The sequence below is a fragment of the Taudactylus pleione genome, unplaced genomic scaffold (assembly GCF_031769625.1).
Source record: "Taudactylus pleione unplaced genomic scaffold, aTauple2 ptg000535l, whole genome shotgun sequence".
Lineage (NCBI taxonomy): Eukaryota > Metazoa > Chordata > Amphibia > Anura > Myobatrachidae > Taudactylus > Taudactylus pleione.
In genome coordinates this window covers 1,797,105-1,821,558 of record NW_028284937.1, presented here as the reverse complement: position 1 = coordinate 1,821,558, position 24,454 = coordinate 1,797,105, and the positions used below count along the sequence as shown (strand labels likewise).

The following is a 24,454-nucleotide window of genomic DNA, read 5'->3' as shown; positions in this document are numbered from 1 at the left end:
GAATCTCACCTTATGAGTGGGAGTGAGCCAAGGCACAAAAAGCCAATCAGAAGTGGCTGTAGCTAGTAGTGCCAATTGTCATCATCATCATCATCATCATCATCATCATCATCATCATCAATGGTTCTGTTGTGCCATCTTCCCAACACTTGCAACAAATAAATCTCCAGACAGGTGTATAGGTATTTCCATCCAGCTCTACCTCAGTCATATAACTAAGTTATATAACTATACACGGCCTAAACAAACCCACTCTAACCCTTATTCCTCCTCTGCCAATATAAGGACTCATGAGTAAGATGCGACCAAACTGGCGTACATACATGCGTATGCATTTTTTAGGAAAATGTGTATTTTATGGTGATAAAAAAGTATTAACCAAAAAAACTAAAGAAAACAAAAATAGAATGCCTGCAAATGTAGTCCTGGGCAATGAATGTAAAACTACAGGATCCATGGGAGGAAATGTCTTATGAAACTGAACTGCCCTCTGGAACGGTGACAGAAGTGTCATTGGGGATACACTTCCCTACTCTGCAGACATGACCAGAAGGCAGCACATCCAGCAGGAGAGACACTGACGCCTAGGAGCTATAACAATGTGGAGATGGCTGATACTGGGTAAGATAATGTAGTTCTGTATGTTTGTTACTATGGATTAGGTGGTCTAGCCAGGAGAAGTACTATACAATATACACAAGGCACGAGATTGTGTATACTTTACACTGCATTACACATAGATACTGCTAGGACCTGATTCAGAGGAGGACGCTAATGCTAATGCCATGGCTGTGTCTTTTTCCCTAGTGCGACTGTGTCTTTATGCTAATGCCGCAGTCAGTGGGATTCATACAGAGACGCCCTCGGCCTGTGGTGCCCAGCGTATTGTACCATCAGCAACGCATCTGTCGCACCATCAAACATTGCGCCAGCCCTATGGAGGCACGGAATGTCCATTTTTGAACATGGGTGCTGAAATCGGCGCAACAGCGGCAAAAGCCGCAGTTGTTGACTACAACATATCCACGTCTGGCTAGCCACACCCGTTACCACCCAGGAATGCCCACTGAAATTGTGTCTCTCTCTCTCTCTGCTTCCAAATTCGTTCTGCGGCTTTTGGTGGTAACCATCGGGATGCATGTGCAGTGCAACTCTGACACATGCGCAGTCTGAAAACACTGGTTGCTTCCATCGACATCTACACTGTGTCGGGTACGGTACCCCACCTTTCACAATGTTGTTGGTCAGAATACTGACAGCTGCATGCTGGCGGTCAAAATCCCAATGGATTTTGGTAAGTATTCTAACCCCAACCAGTAGAGGCTCCAGGCACGGGCAAGCCGGTCCGTCGCCCGGAGCGCTACTGTTTCCGTAGGGCGCAGGAAACGCCTCCCCACCCTCCCAGTGCTATTGCAGAAATGTAAGCTCAGGGGGAGGGAGCGGAGGAGGGAAGGGGCGGCAACACAGGACGGAGCTGGGCGCAGCTCAGCCTAACAGCAGGCCCTGACCCCAATCCTAACCCAATCTTCCCACAGCCTAACTCTAACTGTCCCCTCCTGCAGCCTAACTCTAACTGTCCCCTCTTGCAGCCTAACTCTAACTGTCCCCTCCCGAAGCCTAACCTTAACTGTCCCCTTTTGCAGCCTAACTCTCCCCCTAGTGCCTAACCCTAACCCACCCCTCCTGGAGCCTAACCCTAACATCTCGTTCCACAGCCTAATCTAACCCTCCCGCAGCCTAACCCCAACCATCCCCTCCCGCAGCTTAACCCTAACCGTCCCCTCCCACAGCCTAACCCAAACCATCCCCTCCCGCGGCCTACCCTCCCCTCCCATAGCCTATCCCTAACCCTCCACTAGTGCCTAACACTAGACCTAACCCTACGCTAACCCACCCCTCCCGGAGCCTAACCCTAGCTGTCCTGTTCCACAGCCTAACCCTAGCCCAACCCCCCCTCAACCTAACCGTAAACATCCCCTCCCGCAGCCTGACCCTAACCGTCCCATTCCACAGCCTAACCCTAACCCACCCCTCTCACAGCCTAACCCTAACCATCCCCTCCCGAAGCCTAACCCTAGATGTCCTGTCCCATAGCCTAACCCTAACCATCCTTTCCCGTAGCCTATCCCTAACCCTCCCCTAGACCTAACCCTAATAATAACCATTGGAATCTGTCGGGATTGTGAATGCCAGGATGCCGCTGTCGGTATTGTGATGTGGCATTCTGACCATCAGGAGCCTGACTACATCCCACTGTGTCCACTTCTGAATCAGGTCCAAAGCGTAAAACCGCACATCCACTACCCGACCCAGGGAAGACAGTATGAATATGACATCATAATCGTACCGTTATTCCCCATCACTTGCGGTGCCTACACTGAACGATCAGTCGTTCAGTGTAGGCACCCTCCATCATCCTGGAAAATGAGAGCGCATCTCTGGTCGTTTCCGACATTTGCATGCCCGATTTGTGCCCGACTAACGAGCGATTGTCATTATCGTTCAATCGCTCTGTTTAATCGGGTAGTGGATACCCGCATTTAGATGTTCATCTGAATTGATAAATGAAAAAAAGATCCTACAATATAAAATTATGCATTGTTTTGGGGGGGGGAATGTAATGTGCTTTATAATACATTCCTGGCCCTAACCATTACTGGGCCAGTCCGATCCCCGGGCTGTAAAGAACACATCCTCCCACTAACTTCCATGAGCTGCCTGTAGTAGTGTAGGTACTGTACAGTAAGGGCATGCATGTTCATGTTGGGATTTCATCATATACCTCATGAACAGATACTCAAGGGTAGACTGGGGCCAAGTAAGACTGGAAACTTTAATGCTGCAAATCAGGAACAAGTATCAGTTATCTGTCAAAAAAAAATCTTAATTTCAAATGATAGAACCATTAATTAAAATCAGCTGAAAATAGTCTAATAACTTTTCTTTTTATAATTATGTGTAATTTATTATACCATGCAAAACCTTAGCACAAAACGAAAGAACTAGGAGAAAACTGCTGCACATGTATTGTTTTATCTGTTATTTTTAAGGAGTCCCTGTATTTACGTTTATAAAAATTCTTCATATTTATCAGGGGTGCAGCCATATTACAGTCAAGTGAGATCAATTACGCAAAAGAGGAGACTATGGGCCTGATTCAGAGCCGTTCACTATTTGCGGTCGTTCGTTCAAAAACAAGGGGTGGCTATTCAAATGATCCGTTCGCAAATTGCAGTCTGTTCACACCTCTAAGTCTGAACAAGCGAGCAAAACATACGCTCGTTTATTTGTTAAAAACGCCCCCTGGCCGCTCGCACCATACGTCATGTCCGCTATTTATTAGATTAATCGAGTACATCGACCAGCGTATGAACTGCTCGCTATTCTTGTGGTTGGTTTTTGCTACCACAATTTTGCGAACAGTTCTGGCTTAAAAAAAACCCAGTGACGTGGTCAATGACGCTGCTGTTTTAAATATGCACACCCATAAAACGCCCGTTTTGACCTTTAAGCACGCCTGCGTTCTGATTTCCACTCCCCGTTTTCAAGCACCTTCCCCTGTTACCACCCACATACGCCTCATCCTGTCACTCAAATTATCAGGCATTCGCTATTTTGCGAGCACATGAATTTCGGCCGCACTGACTGGTTCGCGCATGCGTATAACGATCCGTACGCATGCGCAGATGTGCGAACATCGCTCGGAACGAGCGTACTGCCGCTAGCGAGTGGCTCTGAATGAGGGCCAATGTATCAAACTAACGCACATTAAGTTAAAACATAACTTTTATTAGTCATGTTTCCAGTTATTTTGGGCTGATGGTAGGGTTCGGGTGTGGCGCAGACCCCATGAGGCCATGGACCCCAGTTGTCAACAAGGCACCATGCGAGCTGGTGGTGGTTCCATAATGTTGTGGGGTTCACAAAGCATAGATTGGGTCCGCCTGGACACGTCATTGACTGGTAACTGCTACGTTGCATTGCTTGATGACCATTTGCAGGGATTGATATGAAATACCGACAGTCGGAATCCAGGCAGTCAGAATCCTGATGCCGCGATCCTGACAGGGTTAACATACCGACACTTGTTGGTCATTATGCTAACCCTCCCCCTTTCCCTACCCTAACCCTCAATCTTTGGTGCCTAACCTCCCCCCCTAGTACCTGAACCTTACCTACCCCTCCGCTAAACCTAACTCTCCCCCTTTAGTGCCAAACTCTAACCCTCCCCCTAGTGCCTAACTCTAACCCCTAAACCTAACCATCCTCCCCCACCCGCAACTTACCTTCGGCATCCCGGTGGTCCGGCACCAGGATTATGACCGACGTCAGTATTCCTGTGCCGGTAAAGTAGGCGTCGGCATCCCAACAGCCGGGATGCCGAACACATCCCCATTTGCTGCCCTACTGTACATGGCCTTAATATACCCCCACAACAATGGAATATTCCAGCAGGATAATACACCGTGACATCGCCCACAAGTTTCCCATAATTGGTTAGAGAAGCAAACTGGAGATTTCAGACGGGTGGTGTGGCACAACATGAACCCAATCAAGCATTTATGGGACATGGTGGAGAGGTCCATTTGCACCCAAGGTTCTGCACCTACAAATATCAGGGAGCTGTGGGAAGCTATCCATATGGGATGGGTCAATATTTCTCCAGAAGTCTTCCATCCACTTGTGAAATTGATAAAAAAAAGGGGGGAGACCGCGCCATTGCTACTGAGGGGGGTATTCAATTTGAGGCCGGACTTTTCGCCATCATTACCCTTTTTTCTGGGATGAAGTATCGGGTGCGTGCCCGCTTTATCCCAGTATTCAATTAGGATCCAGCGAAAACGGGACCCAGCAGAAAGGTAAGTATGGAAAAGTCCAGGGAATTTTCGGGAAATCATCCTGGGACCCCCCTAAAGATGTCCTGTCATGGGGGCTCACTATGGGTACCCGATTTTGGCCTGCGGAAGGTAAGTCGGATTTTTAAATAGCCGCGGCAGGTGCATAAATGCGCCTGTGTAGAAGGGGTGAAGAAGAGCATTTATTTCTTTATTTAAATTTTTTTTATATAAATAACTATGGCCATCAAATTTGGGGTACATGAAAAAGGGTGCAAGCATATTTTTAAGTCCCTAAAATAATTTTTTTAAATTCTTCAAAAATGCACCTGCCGCTACCAGCTGCATTCTAGAAAACACCTGCCGCATACTTGGGGACCCCCTGTGAATCAATTTCGATAGTTTAAAACTTTATTCCCCAATATTTTTTTTCACCCCCAAAATTAAAGTACATTTTTGGGGTGTCCTGAGGATTTTTTTTAATATTTTTTTTACACAGATTACTTTTAGGGGACCCTCCCAGGACTGCAGACTATTTTTTTTTTAAGCCTGCACCCCTAAACCCCAATTCTGCACTTTTTTTCGCCATGTATTACATGGAGAAAAGTTATCCCTGTTTTTTAACAAAAACTTTTCGCACCGGCAAAAAGTCTTTGAAATTGAATATGGGGAGAATTGAAATAGGCGAAAATGACAGACTTTTCGCCTCTAATTGAATATGGCCCTGAATGTCTAATAGATTGTGCATGCTTGAATAAACAAATTAAGAATGCTTCTCTGAAACAATTTGAAGATTTATTCACAGACATCACTTGAAATTTATATATATATATATATATATATATATATATATATAGATAAAATGTAACAATTAATAGCAATATAAACTGCAACCTGCTACTGTACTAATAAAAATCTTTCTTATAGAGTAGTAGAGTTCAATCAGTACTGATCAGGGTAAAAGAGAAATATACTTTCTGCCTGGAATAAGCTTATATGCATAGGAAGTACTCATCGCTATTACTCAAGCTTGCACAATCTATTAGACATTCAGTAGCAATAGTGCTGTCTCCCCCCTTTTTTTCTTGCTTTTGTGTCTTATATGTGGTGTCAGACTTGCAACTCCAGCGGCATTGCTATAGTATTTTACTAATTGATAATTAAACTAGATTTATGTGCAATTATTCCCTATAAGTGCCAGGAATATTGGAGCTTTCAGTAAACTCTGAATGGCTGCAGTCCCTATATAATTCTTTCACTTGTGGAATCGATGCCATGTAGAGTTTTTGCACTTCTCTGGGCTAGTGGGAGTCGTACATAATACTAGGCATCTATCCCATGACTTTTGACACTTCAGTGTATATGAATTAATGTACATAATTAGCCATGTAAAACATTTGGCATATTTAAATTAATCTGAAACACTGTTGTCTGTTTTAACTGTGTGCAGATCCCATTATGCTTCTATATATCCTAAAAATAAATTCTATTTAGGCTGTGCTAATAGTACTATGGACCAAATATACAATGCATAGTGTTTTGAGATACCAATTCCCTATCTGTAATCAACCGTAAAGAAAATCTGGCATATTTAATATTCATAGAGAGGTTTAGGTATCATTACACTCTACATAGATCCCAATAAGACAAAGAGATTATTTTGTCCCTTATTGTTTTATATACATAGCAAAAAAGTATACACTAGGGCAGTGGTTCCCAAACTTTTTTGAACCAAGGCAACCTAGAGTATCAGCATTGTTTTCACGTCACCTCTAAGCCACAAGTTTGTAATTGAGGAATTCAGAATTTTTTTTTTTAAAGTAGTAAACTGTGCTTTACTGTCATACTTAAGTTTAGTTATGTGGTGATGGACAGGTTTGCCCTTCTGTTTGTCCAGATATTTACATTACATTATAGCCATGCTTATGCATGGCTATAGTTTAGACTTTAGCTTTTTCTAGCTCTTATCCTGTTAACTGGGAAGCGACCCAGGTTGCTTAAAGGTCTTGCGCAGATAGTCTAATTTGTATTATTTACATTACATTGAACATAATTAATTTGATTTTGTGCTGGGACACCAACCTGAGGCACCCCTGCAACTGTCCCGAGGCACCCCAGGGTAACATGCCATACAGTGTGGGAACCACTGCAGTAAGGCATATTTATTAACATTATTTTTACAAAAATATTGTTAAAACTAGTGTTTTCACACCGTTTTCACATTATTTTTGTATCACATAAATTTATTAAAAGGCAATTGGGGTAGTTTTGTGCAGAACTACCCTAATCCCTTCAATTCACATATTTTTAGTAAGCAGATCGCCTTTCCCGTACTTGTAATGGGAAATATGATCTGTCTGAAATTTACCAAAAATAAATTGTAAAAAAATACCGGAGAAAGTCCTGTTACAATAACGCCATCTAGTTGGCATTGTAGTACCCCATTTGTAATATATCACCTAAATAAGGTAATATTTATATTCCGTTATAATTCGGTAATAATGCAATATTACTTTCTCAGGTTATGATTAAACCTGGGCCTCCTGCTCTGGCATCTCTTGGAACTCGGGAGCCCCAGGCAAAATGTCTGCAAGTATGGATTTAAATGAAGATTTGGAGTGTTCTTTAGAATCTATATTTTGCGATTTCTCCTGGATGTAACTCCTTAGCAATGGTGAGGGGCTGTGAATATATATATATTTTTTTAACTTACCCCTACTGGTTGTCAGGTCCACTCTGGACCAGCAGGTGATGCATACTTGCCGACAATCAGCTCCAGCCTTCCGGGAGGCTAATAGCAGGGGGCGGGGCCGGGCTTTGGGGGCGGAGCTGGGGGTGGGGGCGGCCATTTGGTGGCACACTGGGGGCGGGAACGCACGATCGCGTCATCGTGACTCCGCCCCCTCTTCACAATGCTGTTATTTTCAGCATTGTGAAGCAGGGGGCGGGGCCACGATGACGCGATTCTGCGCGAATCGCATCACCGGGCCCCCCGCTGCGGGGGTTTCCGTTTGTTTCAGGGGGGAGGTCGGGAGGGTCAAAAGCTTCCGGGAGGCTTGCCTGCCTTTCTGGGGGGCCGGGAGCGGCACCCGAAAATCGGGAGGCTCCCGGCCAAATCGGGAGGGTAGGCAGGCCTGAGGTGATGTGGATCTGGAAGTGAAACTGTCGCATGCATGAGTGAGGATATCACTTCTGTAGATATAAACAATAATAAAAAATACGGGGGAGGGACTTTAAGTCCTTCTATCTTCACAACCACGGTACTTAGAAAAATGGGGTAACATCATTTGCAAATTGGGAATCACCCCATACAAGCTAACATCTGGTGGCTAGTGTGACCACCAGACATTAACCCCCTGCACTACAGAAAAAATCATGGAGTCCAGGGATGGGGGAAAATCTCAGCAAACTGATTTCCAATAATTAAAGGACTCCCACATTAGAAAGTGATAAAGCGCCTTAGTACTTATTGTCTGGTAATCACATCTTATAAAATGTACCCCAATTTCTGTCTGCGTGCGTTTGTCTAAGTGTCTGGTATGGAATGGTATGGTATGGAAGGTCTATGTACTAAGCTTTTGAGAGAGATAAAGTGGACGGCGACAAAGCACCAACCAATCAGCTCCTAAATGTAATTTTTCAAATACAGCCTGTAACATGACAGGAGCTGATTGTTTGGTACTTTATCAATCTCCACTTTATCTCTCGCCAAGGCTTAGTGCATAGACCCCTAGACTGTAAGTCCTAATGGAGTAGTGACTGATATGAATTATTAATGATTCACTATTCTCTGGAAAGTGCTATGTGATATGACGGCACCACACAAAAAATGCTAATAATAATAATATTTCTGTCTTATTGGATGAAAACAATATGACTGATTCAGTGGGCACCTCCTCCAGGAGACCCTCTCTATCACTGGAGGATCATCATTTCTTTCTTCCTTTCAGTTCTCCTCAGTCCGTGGATAGACCTGACCACTGGAATTATTGATATTCAGCAGATCCCTCAATATGCGGTGACCCAGAGATCTGTCACGCTCAGTATTACTGGAACTACTGGTAAAATGTTATATTTCTACTGGTTTAAAGGACCAGACACAAGCTCCCACTACCATATCCTCACATATTACCCTACTGATATTTCTCCTCTACTTACTGGACCTCAGTTCATGTCTCGCATCAGTACATTCCCTAATGGTTCATTATTGATCTCAGATCTTCTTATCACGGATCAAGGTAATTACATAGTGAAGGTACAGACAGAGGAATCAGCAGAGCAAGCCTTCATAAACCTGTCCATCTATGGTAAGTGGCACTGTGACCTTCATAAATTGCCTGGACCCCAGACATTTCTGTATAATACACATTACGTATAGTTAAGTAAGGTAAGGCAAAACAATATTTGGTGTGACTAATGCACTCATGTTGCTGATGTAAAGCCATTTCTTACCAAAAGTATAAAGTACAGACCACATTGTGTGGACATATAAACAATATATGCAACAAAATGTAACCGTTGCACTCAAAAAAACAAGGTGCAGCTCGATTGAAAAAGGTGATCACCTCCCCAACAAACATATACAGAAATAAGAAAAAAGCAAACCAAACGCTCCTCAATTAGGAGTAGCGAGATATGTCCAGAGTCAGACAATAATAGCCATAAGTAATTTCAAGCAGTTTTTTCAGTACTCTTCTGCAACCACTCTTCCAAACATGTAGGATGCGAATGCACTTTTTCAATCTCTCCTGGTTGTATCACATGCAGTAGGCGACCTCAAAAATTAGATTTAATGACATCAAGAAATATAATAGAAAACAACAATGCGCCACCATGAATAAAGGTTACTTCGTACCTCAGTTGGCATCCAAGAAGGCACTTTGTCGAGCGTGAGGGTAAGATGGTATGAGCCTGGGTATATCACCTCTCCTTGACAATGTGGACTCCTTCACCAAACCGTGGAAATGGACAGTAGTCCTTCTTTCAATCCCACCAACGCGCTTCGACCTATGGTCTTTTTCGAGGTGTAATGGCAAGGTGGTCTTCTTCTCTATTTATCCCCCTCCAAAAGTGCATTGTTGGTTTCTCATTATGGAGTGCAAAAATCCAGTCCTGTAATATAGATAGCGCAGGAGATAAAATGATAAGTCACACAGCATACAGCAGCTGGCAGTCCTGTGTATGCAGTGTGACTTATTACTTTATCATATTTATATTACAGGATTGGATTTTTGCACTTCATAGTGATAAACCAACAATGCAGTTTTGGATGGGGATAAATAGAGAACAAGTCCACCTTGCCATTGTCAAGGAGAGGTGATATGCCCGGGCTCATACCATCTTACCCTCATGCTCAACAAAGTGTCTTCTTTGGAGGCCAACTTCGGTACGAAGTAACCTTTATTCACGGTGGCACATTGTTGTTTTTATTATATTTCTCGATGTCATTAAATCTTATATGTTTTACACTATGAGGAGCAACTTTCCATTTTTTTTAGGTTACCTATTGCATGTGATACAACCAGGAGAGATTGAAAAAATGTATTCGCATCCTACATGTTTGGAAGAGTGGTTGCAGAAGAAAAACTGGTTGAAATTACTTACAGTATGACTATTATAATCTGACTCTGGACATATCGCGATATAAACAATATAGTTGTTTCATTCTGGTTATCTTTATACTAGTATCTAGTGTGGCTGCCATATAGCCTCAGTCCCTGTCTTTCTATCCAGCCCAACCCTCAAAGTGCTGTACAGCCAAATGCCCTCCCTGTACCTCTCCCACCTCATGCCCCCTGTGTCTCTCTAACCCCATGGCACCTATGTCTTTCAAGTCTTATGCACCTCCCTGTGTCTCTTTCATTTCTGTCTCTCTGCCATGTCCCCCACAGCTTTGTCTCTCTAATCTTTGTCCCCCTGATCCCATCTCCCTTTCTGATCTCTTTCTCCCCCCTCCCCCCATGGATGGAGGGAGGGGGTTTGTGGGTGGGGGGTGCATCAAGGGACAGTACCATGCGCTGACAGGTGTGTTCACCAACATTCCCATCTATGTCCTCCATCTTTCCTTTCCCCATCTGTCTTTCTCTATCATCTCTGCTCCCTCACACATAATCTCTGCCCGCCTATCATTTATTTCCCACATTACTTCTCACTGATCACCATTATGGGCTCCTATTAAAGCCCCTGTCCTGGCGACTCAGGTATGATACATCCTGGCGAATAAAGTTGAGGTGATAAAGCATCTTTATTTTGAGGGGCTGGCCACAAATGATAATAAATATGCCCCTTGGTATAATATCCCTTAAGATTGCCAAGCTTGTGGGGAAATGGCCATGATCTACTGTGAATACTGGGGACCTCTTTATATACTTTGCTGCAGGCTAAATGGGGTTGGTCACTCCCTTCTACACCAATCTAGAGGTGTGGCAGCTCCCAGGGTTGTAACCAGGGTAATGCGACCAGTGCCATGGCACAGAGCACCGCAGGGCAGGGGGCACTGTTTGGGCCTGTCAATTTTCCTGTTTATTATCACTCTGACTTGAAGCTTCCTCTTCTTTTATCCCCAGCATCTCCTGGCCTCTCCTATCTCCTCCCTGGCCCCTTCCCATAAAGCCATGGCCCTTTATCAGCTGCACTATCTTATGTCCCTATTTAAAAAATGGGAGGGGGGCGGGCACCAATGCTCTCTCTGGCACAGGGCACCAAAAAGTCTAGTTACGGTTCTGGCTGCTCCTCCTCAGCAGCTTGGGCCCCTTGACAGACCTAGGTGTTTTGTACACACTCCCTTCCCCTCACGGCGCCTAGGCAATATACAACACACTGCCTTACGCCAATGTGCACCCTACAATTCATAGGCCCAACTGATCCAATCTATAGATGTATGTTTGTAACACATTTACCTACTTTTCCTCCAGGAGTGGCAGGTCCAGCTGGGAGGGGGAGGGGCAGCGGTATGGTGCCAATTATCATATAATTATGGCTCCCCCCTTGAGACATAATGGCACAATTGGGACCATGATGACGCTGTTATTATAACTCCTCACACTCCCAACTGTGACCATTGGACCTAATAAAAATATTTCATTGTTTATAACAGAGCTTTCAGCACAAAAAAAGGTTCAGTGCCATTTTCCCAGTGGTTTCTTTAATGCACATGCGCATAACTCAAGGCGCCATTTTCACAGTGATTTCCAGAGCAGTAGCAGAGAGGTAAGTATAGTCATTGCGTACAGAATGAGTGGTGTAGGCCCCCCTTAACTCAGGGCCCTGTATGCACACCCTTCACCCGGCATAGACACACCTTTGGCGTTTGAGGGCACTTAAAACAAGGTGACCCCTAAGTCTAAAATCAAAAGCATTAAGAGAGACAGTTAAAATGAGGTGGTACCTATTACAGAGGCTGTCAGACCAGTTCTATCTTAAATTAAATATTTATTGAACACATAAAAATATAATCATTTTCTTTTGTTTTTGTTGATCGTTTTTTACAGATATTTGAAAATGAACAATGAAAACTTTGCAGCCTATTAACAGCTGCCAAATGAAGCCAATTATAAATAAGTGTAAAAAAAAACGAGAGGGGGGTATGGGTACAACTTCCCAGGGCCCGGGCACACTGATCATCCCCCTCATCCTCAGATCTTCACCCTGCCCCAGGGAGTTAAATCCACTCCCCTTCCCCCAATATGTTTTTTTTTAACTTGGGAGGTGGCGTTGACACACCTCCCCAATCTGAACACACACCCCAGTACCTGGGCCCGTCACTGCTCTCAACAGCCCTGACCATGTCAAAATTTTAATTGCTAACAGGTTCACTGTCTCTTCTTATACCCCTTTTACACTGAGCTAAAAATCCCAGGTTGATGCGTATCAACCCGGGATTTTCGTCGGTGTAAATGGATCCACCCGGGTCCAGGGACCTGGGCATCCAACTCGAGTATTTTTCAGGATTGGCCATGGGTCGTTCCCGTGCCACCCTTCAGTGTAAACGGCGCGGTCCGGGTCACAATCGCGCTGCATGCCCCGCCTTCAGTGGCACTTGGAGATGACGTCATCTCCAAGCATCCACTTCAACGCCGGAAGAGCTGGGTCACTGCTTATCATGGGGCGGCGCCGGGGAAGTTCCGGATCTGATCTGGATTGGAAACCTGTTCCAACTTCCGGGTCAGACCTGGAACTTTGGTATAAAAGCGGTATTAGTGTCTGCCCCCCCTCCCTTTAGATTTAATTATACCATTGATTGATAAATCTCGTCAACAATATCTTTATACTGCAAATTAATTTTCATATATTTTCTGTTCTGTTTGCCTTTACAACAGTTAAATGAGCACTAGTTGTTGGTCATTTGCTGCATAACTGTTATCTTTTGATCTTTTGTGTGTTTTACAAAATCTAATCAGATATTTTATCCCCAGAATCGGTCCATAGACCAGTAATTACAGCTTCTCCTGCTCATATACATGAAGATGATGCAGTCACTTTAACCTGTGTCTCTGATAATGCTGAGAGGATTATATGGAGCACATACAGTGTATCAGCACAGAACAATATATCAGCAGAGAATAGGACCCTCACATTTTCCAAAATTAAACTCAGCGATGCGGGAGAATATCTGTGCGAGGCTGAGAATCTGGTCAGTAAAAGCACCAGTGACATCTACACTCTGACCGTCTTATGTGAGTAATTATGTATTTAGCAATTTACAACAGTGCTTATTAGCCTTTTATTTTTACAGATTTAGGGGAATATTTAACTAAAATAATTGTAATGTAGCCCCAATAATTATAATTTCTTATTGCCGCATGTTGCAGCATTAAGAAATTAATTATCAAGGCAATTTATAAAAAGATACATGCAGGGACATAGGCTCTAATAGGAGCCTATTCCAGTGAACTATTAAAGTAAAGTGATAATTTTACGTTCAGGATTGGACATGTTATTTTTATTATTGATAACCAGTTATTTATATAGCGGACACATATTCCGTAGCGCCTTACAGAGAATATTTGGCCATTCACATTAGTCCCTGCCCCAGTGGAGCTTACACTCTATATTCCCTACCACATGCTCACACACATACACACTAGGGTTAATTCTTTGTTGGGAGCCAATTAACTTACCAGTATATGTTTGGAGTGTGGGAGGAAACCGGAGTATCCGGAGGAAACCCACGCATGCACAGGGAGAATATACAAACTCTACACAGTTAGGGCCATAGTTTGAATTGACCCCAGAACCTCGGTGCTTAGAGGCAGTAATGCTAACCATTACACCATCTAAGCTGCCCGCATTTTTGCTGCGCATGTCATCGGGCAGTGCATGTGTAAACAGTATTCCTTCAGATACCTCTCCCCCTAAAAATAGTCAAATGTAACCCTTCTAAAGATGGCATCAACTTTCTGGGTCAAGCTGCGATTTTCATAGCTTGCAACATTTCCTAACTGGGAGCTGCTTTTGCAATTGAAAACAGAGAGACTGCAGCAGATGTCTCCTAGGATCACCCCTTCATACATCAGGGGATACATAACAGCTGTTTTCGGAAGATTTCCAGCAAAGTGCTGTTGATAAATAGGACCCTTTAAATGTACTGTAATAAGCACATACTATACTTTTATCAATAAAAATAATTAAAATACATACAGAGAATATCTTAGTGATGGCCTTATAGTAGTTCATGTACAGGACAACATCTGAAGTGTATCACCAACTGAACTTATAGGGTTTATGCAGAGTTGTGTATATGAAAACAAATCAAAAGTCCAAGGGCTCTGAAATATATCACATATACATATATAAGACAAAAAGAGGGCCACTCACCAGGCTTGTAAAAGAAATGAATCCAGTTTTAATTCAGTAATGACATGACTCACTCAACGTTTCGGTCACAGCATGTGACCTTCTTCAGGAGAAGCAACAAATATATAAGGTAACAGCAACCACAACAATGGATACAGGAATAATTATTCCTCTATCCGTTGTTGTGGTTGCTGTTACCTTATATATTTGTCTTATATAATTGGTGGAGTTTTTCTTGGATTCCATTGGTGTGGTGGACACCCCAGCATTTTTTCTATGGACTGGGGGCCTGATTCAGAGCCAGACGCTCTGAACGAGCACCCGCTCTGAATCAGGGTGTTTTTTTTTGGTGCGTCACCACACAGCTTATGTGAGCGTCCATGATGATGGTTGTGATGGTCAAGACCATCGGGCTTGCAACGAGACCCTGCGGTAGGGTCTCGCTGCCGCAAGCCCTGGAGTGATTTTGGCTCTAGCAGAGCCAAAATCACTCCCACTGACACCACTACCGTCTGGGCCGGACCCAGACGGTAGGCATTCCCATGGGAACGCCTCCGTCTGGGCAGCCACGCCCCGGCACGCTCACCATCGACAGCACGCCCCCTTTGGTGCGAGACCCCGAGCGACGGCTTCCCCGTCGCTCGCCGGGTCTTGCGCATGCGCACGACGGAGCAACCTCCGTCGTGCGCATGCGCATTTGGGTACCATTGACCCGCTTGCGAGCGTCCTGCGCTAGCGAACGGGTCTGAATGAGACCCTGTGTTTGATGTGAGTGCTGCCTTTTTTCACGGTATATATATATATATAATATATATATATATATATATATATACAGTATATATATATATATATATATATATATATACAATGTGACTGTCTGCATACAGACAATAGGAGATTTTGGGCCTGATGCAGAGGTGCACGCAGAGTCGCCGCTAAGATAATACGCAATTGTTAGTTTCAGCACCGTCCACACTTGCTCTATGGCAGGAGAAGTATCTCCATCTGAACATGGCCTCTATTCTGCGCCTGAGAATGCATCTGACACACCTGCGCCCCTCCCATTACACGCCCGCGTAACAGATTTTTTTTGCGTTCACTGCAGGCCACCCCCCAGGAACACCCATGGTTTTGTCTCACCATTTATGGTAAAAGCGGATAGAAGAATCCTGAGGACGCACCCATCAGCTGCACAGATTGCAGGGTACATGTCTGGAGCATCTAAAGGACACTCCGGCGATGCTGCAGCAGTGATCCTGGCAGTGATCTTTGCCACAAGCAAGTGCTGTGGGGTGGGGGTGGTGCCACCCACAGAGCAATGTGCGCTGTACGATGGCACCAGTCGCACATTCAGGCCCAGATAAAGTCTTGTGGGGGCCCTGGGGCAAATAAGTTGTGGGGGCCCCGTCCAGTAAAATTGACACCTAGGGGTATATTAGCAAATATAAATCAGATTCCTGCTATTATCTTCTAGAAGGTGCTACTTAAATGTTAAGTAGAATCTGATTGGTTGCTACTGTATGGGCAACATTTCTATTTCTAAAAACTCTCACTTTAGAAAATATACCCCCTAGCCGGTGGGGAATCGTTATGAGATCCCGCCGGCCGCATGGCCAGCAGTTTGAATCCCAGCAGCGTCAGGCCAACAGAGGAACAGATCCCAGCAGCGTGAGCCCGACAGCGCTGGAAATCCCAATCGTCCCCCTAACCCTCCCATAGGGGTGCCTAACCCTAACCTCCCCCCTGTGCCTAACCCTAATCCCCCCTCTAAGTGCCTATCCCTAACCCCCCCTTCCCCGCTGCCTAAACCTAAGTCCCCGAGGGGGGTGCCTAACCCTAACCTCCCCCCGGGGGGGCCTAACCCTAATCCTCCCTCCCCCTAGCCTATAGCTAACCCTAAGTCCCCCCCGGGAGCCCAAACCTAACCCTCCCCCCCGTGGCTGTCCGCACACGGTGCCCAGCATCCCTTCGATCGGGATGCCGGGTCCCGGTCTCCCGGTATCGGTAAAATGAGCGGCGTTTACATCTAGATGCCGGTCATTTCACCCTCGCCAGGATATGACAGTCGGGAAGCTGGCTGTCGCTATAATGTCAGCCAGCTTTCCGATTGCATCCCGCCACTATGACCCTTGCCATGCCACACGGTATCCCACCCAATATGTACCACAGTGCCCTTTCCAATATGTCCTACAGTACCCCCCCTAATATGTCCCACAGTGCACCCACCCAATATGTGCCACAGTGGCTCTTCCCCCCAGTGCCCCTGATCAATCACCTCCCGTGTGCCCGGCTCCTCTTGAATGCTTCTGGCTGTTAGCTGAGCTCTGTGTTCATCTGCATGCACAGCACGGTCAGTGTAGCTGCTGCTGCTTACAGCACAGAGATGCTCCGAGTTGGCTCATCAGCAATCAGTGTCTCGGACATGATGTGTCACATGACGCTGATGAGGGGACACTGGAGCCGCTCTGCGCTGTATGCAGAAGAATGCAGAGCCGCGGGAGCCCTCAGACGGGAACAGGTGCTGCTGGGTACCTGTTATCTGTAGGGTCACACTGACCATGTGTGGAGGCCCCTCTGTGTTTGGGGGCCCCAAGGTGCCCACCCCTGTCTCCCTCCCCTTAATCCAGCCCTGCACACCCCTAGTCATGGACCTGCCCATAGTATATTTAATTACAAAATGTTATGTGTACCTACAGTAAGTGTACGCTGACTGCTGAAGTAGGTAAAAGAGATGCTGTAATATGCACCAAGCAACTCTGGTCCTCTGTAAATAACCCCTGCTCTATATTGTCTATCATAGATACTCCCGAGTGCTCTCCTGATCCATATGCTGCAATTATAACGGGAATCATCTCTAGCACAATATTGGGAACAGTATTGATCATTTGTGTAACCTACCTTCTGTATAGGAGATTGGTCCCTCCTGTAAGAGAAGGGCAGAGAGGTAAGTACGCTCTTTAAGTCCACTGGCCCTTTTTACTCTTCCAGCAACTTTGAATTGAACACTGCAAAGTGCTTTTGCCACTGTTACGTTCAAACACAATGACATTAGTCAACGACAAGGCCTGCCCTATGGACAGAGATTACTTTTATTTGTTTCTAGAACTGTTAGATACTCTACTAGAAGCTGCATCTAACCATTGGGTTCAGCTTGGGAGGCATTTCTGTGTGCAAAATGGTATCCGGTCAGAATGTCAACATTTACAATGTGGACAGTCAGTCATGTTAACATGTTCTGAATATCGACATGGATGTTATGTCGACATGTAACATATTGACAAACAGGAATGTCGACACGTTCATTGTGTGGACATTGTGCATGTCGAAAGTCAAATGTTGACATAGCATTTTAGTGCTAAATTTAGATTAAGGGTTAGGTTTAGGGCTAGGGTACGGTTACAGTTAGGCTAAAATACTGTAGTGAAAAAGTTTGAATGTCGACATAATGAACATATCGATATTATGAGCTTGTCGACATTTCTGTATGTCGATATGTTACATGTTGACATAACGTCCATTTTGAAATTCTGAATGTCGACATATTATACCACTCGATTGAAAAATAGACTATATAGTTACATTTACATAAAAAAAAATTACCATAAAGGTGAATATATTCATTAATAAAGTGTATTTGGAGTAAATCTGATACAAAACTATGATTTGCATTGTATGATATCCTCATTTCAGTAATGACAGTGATTTTGGATAGTAATTCAAGAGAGTGTGGTTGTCCTTTTCAATTTTTAATTGCAGAAAACAAAGGGCCTAATTCAGACCCGCTTGCGAGCGCAAGCGGGTCACTCGTGGGCCATTGCGAACGTGCGGCATGTGCACCGCGCGTGCGCGAGCCCCGGAGCAAGTGAGAACTTCACTCGCTCCGGGGCTCAATACAAGACTGGGCGGCTGTCGATGTTGATCGACAGCTCGCCCCGTTTTGTAGGCGGGGAGGGGACACGGCTTCACAAACGCAGGCGTTCCCTTAGGAACACCTGACATTTGTGGGTGGCCCTCGTGAGCAAAGTAGACTAACTATTGCATCAAATGCATGGACCCCTGGGTTTATATAAGCCAGTATGGGGGAGATCCTTCTCAACCTTGGGATTATTGTTTGAAAGAGATTAATTATTCTGTAGTCGCCAGGATGGGGGAGATAGGGCATTTTAGCACCCTTTCCCCAACCCCTGGCTCTTTAGATTTTTTCTGTAGTGTATGGATTAGTTATGTCTAATGTACTGCCTCTTCCTTCCCCTGGCCACTATTGACAAGAAATACCAACAAATACCAACCACTATTTGTGGTGATATACAGGTTAAAAACAGTAGACATCAGCAGAATCCAGATACAGCAGACAGTCCAAATACTCAACCAGCATGAAAGGTCACTGTAGAACTAGATGCATATTCAAGCCCAGATGATATAGAGAGCCATGGGGACCATCGGCTTAAGTGCAGAATAACACATGTACTCTATAATACATTGGAAAGAGTCAGCAAAATACATGTGGACAGCACTGCAGGCAATGTATCAAAATGGAGGTATCATGAAAAAGATTAATTTAAGATGTGTATTGTAGAACACCAATTTTAATGAATACAGCTGTATGAGTGATTACATAGACAAAATTATGTCTGTCTCTCAACAACTAATGCCTGTTGGAGTGCAAGTGGATGATGAAGAGATTGCTACAGAAATGTTGCAGAAATGTACTCTTGAGTTTGACTTGCTGGTTCTGGCTTAAACACAACAAAGTTAACAACAGAAATAGTCAGAGCATAGTTATTACAGTTTCAAGAATGTGTGTCCTGTGATGCAAGTGCTGAGACAACTGCATTACATACAAATATTCTGAAAATTTTAAGTCAAGTATTACAATTGTCACAAGATCGATCACAAAGCAAGTGGGTACAAACAAAACAATGTGAATCTTATGCAGAGCAACAAATGGAATGGCATAGATGAGTCAGCCCTGAGTGTTACAGTTAGCCGCAGAAAGGATTCCTGGTATATCGATTCAGGTGCAACAAGGCATTTCAGCTGCAATGAGGACTGGTTCACCAAGTTAACCAAATGTGACCCTATCATTATCATAGGTATTGGCAATCAAGTCCTTACAGCTACTAAAGTTGGGACAAGTAAAGCTCACTTAAAAATTGGAACAAGAATAATTAGTGCTCAGAGCAGGCCGCGAAGGGTGCGAGGTGCCGGTCCGTTGCTGGCATTTTAACCCCATTTCAATGGCAACTCGCACCCCTTGTGGCTAATTGGATTGACCCCTATCAAGTCCAGAGATGCTATCTTTAAAGAAACAACACATATTGTAGAAAAGTTGGAAGCCAGTATACAGAGCAAGTCTGTGTTACTGGACATGTCAGAACCTAAAGATATATCTGAGTTAGAGACAGAGGAGGTCTTCTGCAAGATCAAATATCAGTAAACCAACAAGAGGTATGATGAGGAATTTGCAAACATTGCATCCAGTGAGCCTCAAGATATCCAGTAGCCAAAACTAAAATCTGATTGGTGTGAATGGAAATATAAGATAGGAAAAGAGACTTTTCAAGACTTAAAAACCCCAAGTGTGAAAAGTATCAAGAATCGTGATAGTAACAGCAGTTCCAAGTTTATCAGTCGAGAGATTGTTGTTATGGCCCATGTTATCGGTAAAATAACTTTTGCTAAAATACATTACAAGAAGACCAAACTAAAGTCATGTGACATATTGATGCCTTTTCATGTATGTTTTACCTCATTTTATTTTCTAGGTCAATACAGAAAAGCTGAAATTAAATGTTTGTGTGACATGGAGAAGCTTGTAGCGAGGTGGGTGTCAAAAGAGGTGTGCGCTACTGTGTAGACTCCAGTATTCCTGTTTCTCCAGGGAGGCTTCATTCCCTGTTCTAAGATGGCCACTGAGGTCACTACTGAGCATGTGCAGGGTCCATCTTGTCTTAAGGAATGGCCATCGGTATATTAATCATCGATGGTTACCATTGATGGCAATTTAGCAAGTGGCCATCGATGGTGACCAACTATGCAATGGTTGACCATCCAAGGTTTCACAAACCGATGGTCATCCCTGTTCTCTGATTGACTGGCCCATGGGCCAATCAGAACCTGGAGGTGGAGCTTCGTGGGCATTGGGGCGGAGCTATGCTTTGTGTGCCGGCACCTTGCAAAAAAAAAAAACAGAAACCATTCGGTTATAGTTTACCATGGATGGAGGGAAACCATCTGGTTCTCCCCATTGATGGTAAAAGCATTTGACATCGACCATAAACCATTGATGATTATGAATTATCGATGGTCAATAGCCATCCCTATCTTGTCTTTACTCTGTATTGTGTAAAAGTGAAATGATGGGAGACAGTAGTCCTAGAGAGAACCTGGTTTATACCTACCTATAACACTATTCCAGTATCCCTGCACTGCTATTCATTTGCAGCATACTGTGCACTCAATGGTTGGTGAGCTGTATAGAACTCCGTGCAACCTTCGCTCCATCTCCAGAGTGCATGTAATAGTGAGTATGGTTGTACCTACTATACTTCAATAAACCAACACCACTGGTTAAGTAACTGGGCTGTTCATAGTTTAAGATTTATGGGCATGAACAATAATGTTGAAGTATGGAAAATGTATATATCCAAAACAAGTAGATACAAAATATATATAATAATAAACAACACCACAAACATATAGTACCATATAAATGTTTTCATAATTGGCACAATTTCTTTGAATATACTATAGAGGTACTTATTGCAGACTTTTGAGACTCACTGTAACAAATAAAAAACAAAGGGCCTGATTCAGAGCCACTCGTAAGCGGCAGCTCGTTCGCTCCGAGCGATGTTTGCCCAACTGCGCATGCGTACGGATCGTTATACGCATGTGCGAACCAGTCAGTGCGGCCGAAATTCATGTGCTCGCAAAATAGCGAATGCCTGCTATTTTGAGTGACAGAATGAGGCGTATGTGGGTGGTAACAGGGTAAGGTGCTTGAAAACGGGGAGTGGAGATCCGATCGCAGGCGTGCTTAAAGGTCAAAACGGGCGTTTTAAGGGAGTGCATAATTAATCCAGCAGCGTCATTGACCACGTCACTTGTTTTTTTTTAACTTAGAACTGCTCGCAAAATAGTGGTTGAAAAAACCAACCACTAGAATAGCGAGCAGTTCAGACGCTGTTCGATGTACTCGATTAATCTAATAAATAGCGGACATGACGTATGGTGCGAGCGGCTAGGGGGCGTATTTTTCAAATTTACGTTCGCATGTTTTGCTCGCTCGTTCAGACTTAGAGGCGTGAACAGACCGCAAAGTGCGAACGGTTCATTTGAATAGCCACCCCTTTTTAGAAAACGAACGACAGCAAATAGCGAGTGGCTCTGAATCAGGCCCAAAGATCAGTAAAGAGTGGAAAATATCAGTTTTTATATGCAGATGGCTTCTACTGTCACCCGTGTGTCTTAGAAAGTGAACGGGGGATGAGAGCACCATATAGTTACTATATCAGCCGGATATGATAGATATAGCCTGTATTTGCTGTCAGCCATGCATCTGGGGTCAATAGGAAGAATTAAACCTGTTCACATGATGAGAGTACAATAAATTCACATATACCTTATTTTAGCAGTGAGTCTGGTCTACAGGCATTGGAGGGTGAGGAGGAGAGCCCAAAGTGAGCATTCCAATTTGCATTTTGCCGGGTCTGGCTTGTACACAGATCAGTCCATTATGCAGAGAGGCAGCCATCTTGGGCACCCTCAATTGCTGTTCTACACAATAATTCAAATCAGTCCCTATACCATTGGAGCTTAGAGTCTGAATTTCTTATCAGCCACATAAATACACATATACTGTACACACCTGTGGATCCATTTATGTTAAAACCCATTTATTGTCCTAATATGTTTTTGTGAGTACATGTCATACTTGTGCCATGAGTGCTTGCACTCTTTTTACAACAGATGGACTGGCCATCTGGCTCTTCTGGCAAATGCGTGAGTAGGCCTGGCCAAGCAGCTACGCCTCCAGCACTCTGCTCAGCCAGCATGCTTAGACTGGGGAATTCCGCAAGCCCATGGGCGACGTGGTCATGCCCCTCTTCTGTGAGTGCACATGCCTATGCCAAGGACCACAGTAAAGCCCCAGTCCATCCCTGTTTTACAGCATTGGGCTGGTCATCTTTTGGTGTGGAGTGTGTGTGTCTGTTTGAGCTCTACCATAAAGGACATAGCCTAATGCATCTATATTTACAGTTCTGTCAGACATGATAGCTCACACAGCATACAGTACCTGCCAGCATTTCCAGGGCGAGTATTACACTTATATGTGCACACACACTGCTGTACTGAGATTATGCCTGACCATCCCTAATCCACCGCTCCAAGCATAAGGGGCCACAAGTGTCATTTATATCCTAGCCTAAAACAGTTTCATTTTTCTGCACATGCACATTGTAGGACAGCATATTCTTACACACTACAAATAGACTTGTGTCCAACTCTAAGTAGGGCCCACAGTCAGGGCCAGCACAATATGGTAAGCAGGCCATGCTCAACGCTGGAGAGGCACCGCTGCATTCTCCATTTGCTGGGTGCCCACTGAAATTTTGTTGCCAGCGGGCACCCGGCAGCTCCTTCCCTGCAGCAGGAGACTGGAGCTCACTTTTGAGCTCCACCTTCCGACTCCTGCATGTGTGTAGGTAAAGATGTAATGACATCTCTCCCATAGTGAAAAGTTAGAGGAGTTGTCAGACGGTGGAAGGCCAGGAGCGGGGCTTCAGGAAATTACAGTGTTGTGTCATTATGTGTAAGGGGCACTACTACTGTGGGTATTGTATAAGGGGCACTACTACTGTGTGCATTATATGTAAGGGGCACTACTGCTGTGGACATTATGTGTAAGGGGCACTACTGCTGTGGTCATTGTATAAGGGGCACTACTACTGTGGGCATTATGTGTAAGGAACACTACTACTGTGGGCATTGCATAAGGGGCACTACTACTGCAGGCATTATGTGTAAGGGGCACTACTGTGGGCATTATGTGCAAGGGGCACTACTACTGAAGGCATTATGTGTAAGGGGCACTACTACTGTGGGCATTATGTGGGGCACTACTGTGTGGCACTATGTTTATAAGAGGCACTATTGTGGACATTATATGTATAAGGGGCACTACTGTGGACATTATTTGTATAAGGGGCACTACCACTGTGGCATTATGTTTATAAGGGGAACTTCCACTATGGCATTATGTGTATAAGGGGCACTACTACTGTGTGGTGTAATGTAAAAATGGGGCACTACTGTGTGACACAACGTGAATAAGGGACACTACTATGTGGTGTAATGTGAATCAGGGGCACTATGTGCGGTGTAATGTGAATAAGATTGTGCTACTGTGTGGCGTAATTTGAATTAGGGGTACTATTGTGTGGCCACGCCCCTTCCTTGTTGGACCATGCCTCGTTTTTGCAGTATGCGCTGTCCCTTTATAAAAAAATGGGAGGGAATTAGCAATTTTATAGTTTGCAGTGGGACGTCGAACACCCTAGCACCGTTCCTGCCCACATTGTTACCAAATCAGTAACATGGAGAATACATTTTTCTGTTTTATTTTAATTGATATTAGGACAGTGACTTTTATCAAACATGTTGAAACCATGACTGTTTTTCCAGTTTCCATAACTGTGTTGACTATTCCATGTTTTTGCTATTCTGCACTTACATTATCTCATGATTTCTTTCATGGTCAACAGCGCATGTACACCATGAGGCAGAACGTGAAGAAAGGAAGCGATCCATCAGAAAGATGA

At 44.3% G+C, this 24,454-nt stretch overlaps 1 protein-coding gene across 1 annotated transcript; it reads left to right on the top strand.

Annotated features, from left to right (window-relative positions):
* Nucleotides 1-599: 599 nt before the first annotated feature.
* On the top strand, nt 600-24,454 carry LOC148501043 (cell adhesion molecule CEACAM7-like). The gene is made up of 6 exons (XM_088450963.1): nt 600-621; nt 8,786-9,142; nt 13,250-13,510; nt 17,431-17,574; nt 20,396-20,453; nt 24,271-24,454. The coding sequence occupies exons 1-6, from the start codon at nt 600-602 to the stop codon at nt 24,452-24,454; spliced, it is 1,026 nt and encodes a 341-aa protein (XP_088307089.1).

What these genes read in the sequence shown, in the direction of transcription:
- LOC148501043 (XM_088450963.1), top strand. Translation starts at nt 600, where the DNA reads ATGTGGAGATGGCTGATACTGG. An exon ending in GTGGAGATGGCTGATACTGG is followed by an intron (nt 622 to 8,785) that starts GTAAGATAATGT and finishes TCTTCCTTTCAG; the next exon opens with TTCTCCTCAGTCCGTGGATA. An exon ending in ATGGAGAAGCTTGTAGCGAG is followed by an intron (nt 20,454 to 24,270) that starts GTGGGTGTCAAA and finishes AATTGATATTAG; the next exon opens with GACAGTGACTTTTATCAAAC.